Source organism: Zonotrichia leucophrys, chromosome 1A, assembly GCF_028769735.1.
Source record: "Zonotrichia leucophrys gambelii isolate GWCS_2022_RI chromosome 1A, RI_Zleu_2.0, whole genome shotgun sequence".
Classification (NCBI taxonomy): Eukaryota; Metazoa; Chordata; class Aves; order Passeriformes; family Passerellidae; genus Zonotrichia; species Zonotrichia leucophrys.
The window spans coordinates 12,868,131-12,876,315 of NC_088170.1; the positions used below are offsets into that span (position 1 = coordinate 12,868,131).

Consider the following 8,185-nt stretch of genomic DNA (forward strand, 5'->3'; position numbering starts at 1 on the left):
GAAAGATAATACCTTAAACCCAAACTCAGGCAAACTACAGTTTAATAACCTTGTCACAGCAGAAGTTTTTCTTCTTTTTTTTCCCCTGTAACAATACCCTGACCTCCCTTTTCACTCCTTGAACTGCCACCAGCAGATTTATTCTTTTACATGCATTTTCATGCACCTTTATTATTTTAAGCAAGTTCCAACTGTTGGGGCTTTTTTCCTGAATGTATAAAAACAGCTCTACAGGTGTGTATGGCAATGTAATGCACCTGCATAGAGCCCTCAATGAGCTGTTTGAAAGGCTCTGTGAAGCCTTGAATAATTTCTATTGTGCCAGTGGGTAAGGGAGTCCAAGTGCCAATGCAAATAGGTTTTCCAGGACCTAACATAGCCATTTACATTCACAAATGTATTTCAGCACCATAAATTACTGAGGGAGATGGTAGCAATTTAAAGAGACTGGGGTTACAGGGTGTGGAGAACTCAGTGGAGGTCCTCTGTGGAAGTTTTATACTCTTCTATCTATCCAGATTGTTCTCATCATGGATAAATGATAAATTGAATATTATCGGTAGGAAACCAGCCATAAATGAGGAAAAGGTGTGGAAATACATGGATGCAAAGAAACTGTACTTTCTTGCACATATCTTAGGTCAAGTAGAATGAGTGATATGCATTAAGAGATGCTTAAGAAAAGGCTTTGATATCTGAAATTTCAGGACTTGTTATATGCTTGCATAGATGAAGGAGATGAGAAGGAGGAAAAAACCCTACATTTCCTCCTAAAAGCATCAAATATCAAACTCTTACAAATATCGACCATGCAGAAAACTTCAAGAATACCCACAACTTTAACACACTTCTCAACAATCTAAACAGCAGAACATTAGAAACAGATTTCACTATCTCCTCTTCCCTACCCATGCCACCCCCAAAAAAAGCCACTAAGAAGACTTATAGCAAACTCCTTGCTTTCTGTCCCAAGAGCAAACACATGAACAAACCTGTTTTGTTAGCAGCCACCTTATTTCAGCACCTCAGACTTTGCCTTTACCTGCAAGGGATTTCCCCCTAAATGCCACAAGCTAAGAAAACTGTCAGGGTAGAGATGCAAAAGCACCCAGAGCTGGCTGATGCAATGTTTGTTTCAGAGCTATCCACTAAGTTTTCATTCTCACATGGCTCACCTGACTGAGCCCAGGATGAATCATCCCAAACTTCACTCTCACTGCTGGGACCATCAGCCCTGCTGGGGAAAGCCTCTCTTCACACATCAGGTATTATATAAAACTCAGCTAGGAAGAGTGTTTAATTACATCATCTGTAAGCCCTGCCACATGCAGAGCTTAGACCAGCTCCTAAGTTATCCCAGCTGTAAACTGACAGCACATTGAGCATCCCCATGGCTGGGGGGAGCCTTCAGCTAATTTACCTGGGGCTGGAGACACCCTTTCCTTGCAGGGACCAGTAACAGCTCTGTGTTTTCTGCCCTCCCAGCTGAGAGGGCTCATCCCTGAGCACACTAGAACATTAGTTACTGGTGGTGTGCTGCCTCCACAGGGGCTCTGCAACCAGAATTAGGTAACACTCAAAAACTTTTTGGCACGGACCTTCTCAGCCAGCAATCCTTTTGGGCAGATGCTGGCAATTAGCAGCTCCTAGCTGGGAACAGAGGAGCACACCAGCCCCCCCGACGCAGGTGTATTTACAGGAGGAACAAAAACATTTATTTGCCATCAGACACGTGAGGCAAACGCAGAGCCACGACAAGAGAAGACCGTGATTATGAAAGGACCGTCCTGCTCAGGCCCCAGCGGGGCATGTGGCACTCGGTGGCCGCAGCCACGCCTGGGCACAGCACCCCCCGATCTTATCTTATCAGCCCCCCGATCTTATCAGCTGCCGGGGCTTACGCAACGGCGGCGGGCGCGGGTGGGAGCGGGCAGGGAGGGGACACCGCGCTCCGGGAGAATCCCCACAGCCAAACCCCCACGGGGAGCAGCGCTGCCGCCAGAAAGGCTTTTCCCATCCCCTTGAGGAGCGTTTGGAGGCGCCGGGCTCACGGGCGGCTGTGCTCCCACTGAAAAGGGCAAAGCTCTAATCCCCAGCCAGCCGGGCAGGAGCCCCGACTCTGGCTCGGAGTAACTCCGAACTTCACCCGCGTTCCCCGTCACGCTCCCCATCTCCCCTGGCGCTGCCGCTACCCCGAACCTGGCGGCAGCAGCAGGGCTGGGAGCAGCTGCCCGCTCTCTGCCTTAAGATCTGGGAGAGCTCTTTCAGACTTCGGGATGAAGAAGAAGCCCCGTAGGTGTCAGGCGGGTCCGGCGGTGCCGCGGCCAGGCAGCGGCGTGAGGGCAGCGCCGCCGGACCCTCGGGCCGCCTCCCCAGGCAGCGAGAGGCGCCCGGCCGGCCGGCACCCACCTGTAGGACACCTGCTTCCTGAAGGTGAGGCTGCGCAGCTTCTCCTCCAGCGACTCGTCCGCCGCCGACAGCCCCTGCTCCTCCGGGATCCCGGCGGCGCCCGCCGCCTCCCCGCCGCCCTCGGCGCCCCGGCAGCCGCCGCCCGCCGCCCCCGTCTCCTCCCCGCCGGCCGCGGGGGGATTCATTGCGCCGGGGCAGCGGGGCCGAGCAGCAGCAGCAGCAGGAGGCGGGGGCAGGGGAGGCCCGGCCGGCGGCTGCAGGCGCTGGGGGGCGGCCGGGGCGCCGCAGCTCCCGGGGCCGCGGGGCGCGCTGCGAGCCGCGGCGGCTGCAAATGGCAGCGCGACCGCGCAGCATCCATCGGCGGCCGCACTGCAGCGGGGCATTGTGGGAAACTCCTGCCCGGCCACGCCCCCGCCACGCCCCGCCCGCCGCCGGCCAATGGCAGCGCCGCGCCCCCGCCGCGCCCCCGCGGCCGCGCCCAACCGCGCCACGCCCCGCGGCCGCGCCCCGCCACACGCACCGAGAACATCTTCCGAGAGAACACATTCCCAGAGAACACCTTCCCGAGCGAGCATCTTCCCGAGCGAGCACAGGAGCCCCGGGGCACCCACCCTCCCCCCGTGATCTCAGTTTGGTGCGCTGAGTCTCAAAGCGCCCAGGGGCAGACACACCTGACGAGCATCACGGTGCCCTTCCATAAAGTTAGTTGTACTCCCACCTCATCTCTTTCTTCATTAGGGACACTAAGGAAAACTTCAGAGGGAAGTGTCAGCGTGTTTCAGCACAAGATGTGACAGTGACAATAAGATGGAAAAGTACAGAAAAGGTTGAGGTCTTCGGCTATACAGATATTATTGCAGGAATTATTGCAGGTCTACAGTTATACAGAAATTACTGAAGGAATTATGCACAGACTTTGTTTTCTGTATGCAAAAGTTCCCTGTGGTAATGCAATCCAAAATAGAAAGACATTAAAAAATAAAAATAAAAATGAAGAAGCATGAACAATTACGCTCTACAGAGAAGGCAAACCCTGCAGGAAGAGATTTCAGTAACTCCTGTGCTCCACAGAAGGCTTCCCTAAGCAGCCTTGCCTCTTCTGGGTGAGCCCTGTGCCAATCAGGTTCGTGACAGTCAGCAGATGCCTTACATCTGATCCTCTCTCCTTTCCAATTCCATTCCCAGATTACTTTTAATTACTAGTGAAACACGTAAAGCATAATTAAGCAATATAAAACCCTTGCTTGTTAGAAGCCAAACTAGGGTTCTTATGCAGGACTGCAAAAGGAAGGTCTGGATCCTCCTCTGAGCTGTGTGCAGAGAGATCTTCAAACCAGCATGGAGCTCCACTGGAACCATTGGTCTTTTTCCACTGAGAGCTGGAAAGTCTCCGGTTGAACTTCCAGGGAAATCAGCAGTGAATGTTGCTTGTGAAAGCATTCAATTTAAGACCATGTAACAAATATTTTTTTCAGAACCAAACTAAACCATCTTGAGTTGGAGCTGTCAAAGAGCAGTTCAGAGCCAGCCCAAAAGTCAGCTTTGAGGATGGGGAGTGATCCCTCTCCTATCAGTGCCATTCAGAGGTTTTGTCATTGGTGAAAATTGTGTGGCCTGTTGCTATGAGAAGATGCCAATGACATGTGCTAAAAATCCTGTAACTGCAAATTAATTTTCACTCGGAGAGCAGAACACTGTGCATCATCTCACAGCTTTATTCTGTCAGCCTCTGGCCCACATGAGAACAGCTCTGCCACCAGCTCTGTGCCCCAGCTCCACCTCCCCCAGAGCATCTGGAGCACAGCCTAACAACCCATCAGGGTTTCCTACCCCCTCTCCAGTGAAGTTCCATGCCACTGAGCCACCTCCTCCTCCAGCACAACCTCTCCTGCAGCTCCTGCTTGTCAATAACCCTTCTTTTATCCACATGACCAAATTTACACCCTGCTCCGGGATCACCTATTTTTCCTCTGACTGCTGCAATTTGCATGACTCATTTGCAACATGAAGAGCTAAATTGACTTCCTCTGCCTTTTTTTTTTCCTGAATATGAGCAATTATGAGAGAGTCTGAGGCTCGTGAAGGAAAGCCCTGCTTAGCTATTACACCTGTGGTGGGGCTGCCAATCCCTGTGGCTACAGGAAGGCAGCAACAGTGGAAACTTTGTAGGAGTATCACGTTTGCTCCAAGGTGTGGCTGCAGACACACCACGGGCCAGAAGGGAAAGCATGAGCACGAAAATAGATTTTTAGCAGGTTTTGCCAGTATCTGGGATTATCGTGCTAACAAAAATTCCGAACTCCCAGGTCTGGGTTAAGTGCTGTCAGGTTAAATGGAGCACCTCACACCACTCCGTGGTGCCTGCCCTGATTGTCTGGGAGAGCTGACAAGGTTCAGCAGGTGGGGAGCTCCTTTTCCTGGGTGGGAACTTCTCACCACACTGCATGCCATGAATAGCAGGGTGGATGGTGGGAATGATGGAGGAGCTGCAGCGAAAGGAGGGATTTCAGCCTTTGGAGTAAAGCCAAGGGAAGGTTTATTCCATTACTCACATGCCTGTAAAATCCCATTTTGAACACTCCAGTGTGCACAGACTGTGTGCACTGTGCTAAGTTTTATTGCAGTGGGAGGGACTGAAAATTCTTTTTCTAATAGAAAAGAGATGGATTTATGAAAAAGGGGATTGGGGAGGAAAAGGATGAGGCAATCTTACTTGTTCAGTGTGCCTGGCTAGCCAGTGAGAAGTCAGTCTACTTAAATGCTCCATATTCCTGAAGTTCACACAAAATTCAATCCCAGGTTAGCCCCCAACATTCAACTTTCAAGAAAAAAATTACAAAGCATATAAAAATATATTTATACACATAGACATGTGTATGCATGTATTTGCATCTCCTCCAGTTGTAAATATTTTTTTTTTTAATGTGACATAAATGGCCAGCTTTGCTTTCCAGATCCAATGCTGATAGATTGGATCCACCCACAACATCATTCCCTTTTGGTCAGCATTTAAAGTCTAGTGGAGCACTGCTGATCCATTGGGAAACTGAGGGATGCTGAGGCTCAGCAAGGAGGGACCCACCTCAGCTGAGCAGATCAAACACAGATTTTTATCAGAAAGGTTTTAAAAAGAGGGCTAACCAGACTCTAAGCATTGCTTTAGACAGAGAAAATGAGACAATCCAACAGTCATGAACTTATTCTTAGCTTCCCTCAGCTGTGCCACAGCAATGACAGGGGTTAGAACTTTTAATTTCCTTCTTACTGGAGAGACAAAAATAGTAATTTTATTTTATACCAATGTATAGAACTTAGTGTAAGACTAATTCAATAATGAAAGCATAACCATTTGAAGCCCACAGGGAGACAACACCAAGAAAATGAGAAATCAAATAAATCACTTTGACTTTTTGAGGCACAAACTGGAGGGAGACAAGACATGCAAGCATTATTATTCATAAGAAAGGAAATTTGCTTTTGTTTCCAATTGCTATCTCCTTTGAATCACCTTGCTTTGCTTAATCTCAGTGGGATTTACAGAGAGGAGGAAGCTACCAGCGGCTTTGCAGACCAGGAATCTGAAGCATGGAATAAACAGGGCAAGCCAAATTCACCAGCATGCCACAAGCATGAGGCCCATGGCTCTAAAAAAATCCTAAAGCAAACAAATCAGGAAAGGGAACATCACAAATGAATCCTCCATGAAATACCTTCAAGGGGGGACAAAGTCTGTGCTGCTGTAACACAGGTACAAACAATAGCTAACAGCACAAGGAGAACAATTTCTACCCAAGCACGCCATGAGAGGCATCACGAGCTGCATTTGGACATCCTCCCTCCTGTCCTGCATCAGGAATCAGCCTGAAAAAGGAGAATCAAAATCCAGCCTTGGATTCCAACAGCAAGATGCTTTTCCAAGAACAGCATGTCCTGGAGGCTGGTAGGTAGGGAGGCTGACAGCTCATCACACAGCATTTCCCCATTGTGTGGGGGGTTCTTTTTCAGTCACAGGCTCCCTGCAGCATCACCTGCTGTGTGATGCTTCAAGGGTCACATGGAGATTGAGGAGATTCTTAACCAGTGGCTAATCACAGGCCTGTGCTTTGTTTGCTTGGAGGAACTGAGCTCAGCTAAAGCTAAGCTGAGGGTAACTTTCCCGATCAGTCACAGTCTAACGATTTTCCTCTAAAAATGCTATATGTGGCTTGATGCTGCAAACAAGTGCCCTGGATCAATAGTCCTGGCAAGTGAAACTGCCTCTTTGGAAAGCTTCTTTTTTTTCTTCCCTCACTGCCAATTTCTTTTACTACTTTAACCTCTTTATCCCCAAATCAAGGCATTTCTAAAAACCCACATCAGCCAGAAATTTAGTGCAGGCCACAGTGTTCCAATTCCCATGGTATGCTGCCTTCCCCAAACTCTAGAGCAGCCTCCTCTAAGAGGCCTTGGGAAGGATGCACCAAAGCCATCTCTCTCACCCCCATTTTCAGTTAAACTGGAACTATTCCTTCCATGGCTAATATTTCCTATGGAAGATAAATTCTTGGTTGCTGTTCTAGGGATGCATGGTACTCAGCTATGAGGTCTCCCTCCCAGTAGAAAACTGGCATAAAACAAATTAATGTGTATTTGTGATGCCAGCTCTGCACAGGGTAATTTTCACATTGGCACTAGGTCATCCATGGTCCAGTTCCCTGGATGATCAGCTGTTGTGGGATGAGGTAAGAGATGAGAATCTGACTCCAAGTTTCCAGAAGGCTGATTTATTATTTTATGATATTATATTAAAGGAAATTATATACTAACAATATACTAAATTATAGAGAAAAGAATTAATCAGAAGGCTAGACAAGAATGATAATAAAAACCCGTGACTGACCAGAGAGTCAACACAGCTGGACTGGGATTGGTCATTAAGTAAAAACAATTCACATGGAACCAATCACAGATGCACCTGTTGGTAAGCAACCTCCAAACCACATTCCAAGCAATCCGATAATTGTTGTTTACATTTCTTTTCTGAGGCTTCTCAGCTTCTCAGGAGAAAAATCCTGGCAAAGGGATTTTCCATAAAATATCATGGTGGCAACCAGCAAACCCAGACTGAAAGAATCAGGCATTTCCTTTTCCATGCCTATCAAAGGAGCAGAGGTCAGCTCTGTGCCCTGGCTGGATGCTGGGTGCTCACACAGGCAGAACAAATTCCAAATTGCTGCAGAAAGCTCCCAAATTATCTCAGGGGGGAGGCAGGCTAAGGAAAGGAGCTGAGGCCAGCAGAAGAACCCATCCCAAAAAGCCAAAGCAAAAAGTGCTATTTAAGAGTTCACTCCGGTTTGAGCAAGCCCAGAGCAGGGAAAGGCCCCACCTTCCCTGTTTGGGCTGTTTGCCCACCCAGATGAGCCCCAGCCGGCCCTGCCACTCCAGGTGACAGCTCCTCAGTGACCCTGGCTGAAGCAATGCCCCCTTGGCATCAGCCCTCCTGGATCCCACTTGTACAGGGAATTTACTGTTAGTGGGGCTGTAGCACAGCGCTGCACTGAGTGTCATTATCACTGTTAAATGCTGCTGGCCCTGATTTCCACTCATTACTAAGATATAATTCTCTGCCAACCTCAAAAAGGGAAGGTAAAACTTCAGTAAAACCCCATATCCTTCCTTTTCTATCACTAAATTACCAGTCGCTAAATGGACACATTGCACACGCTGGCATACCTGGGAAAGTCGAGGGCCCACATTTTTTCCAGTCATCAGGAAATCAAACAAGTAGCAATTGCTT

General features: G+C 48.8%; 1 protein-coding gene across 6 annotated transcripts in view; it reads right to left on the bottom strand.

Moving 5' to 3' along the window:
- DGKI (diacylglycerol kinase iota) overlaps window positions 1-2,770 on the bottom strand; it is a 210,007-nt gene extending 207,237 nt beyond the window's left edge. For all 6 annotated transcript variants that reach the window (XM_064737910.1, XM_064737888.1, XM_064737925.1 and 3 more), the window contains exon 1: window positions 2,410-2,770. In XM_064737910.1, coding sequence (XP_064593980.1) covers window positions 2,410-2,594 — 185 coding nt within the window. In that variant the 5' untranslated portion in view covers window positions 2,595-2,770. The remainder of the gene's footprint in view (window positions 1-2,409) is intronic.
- Between the last annotated feature and the right edge of the window lie 5,415 nt (window positions 2,771-8,185).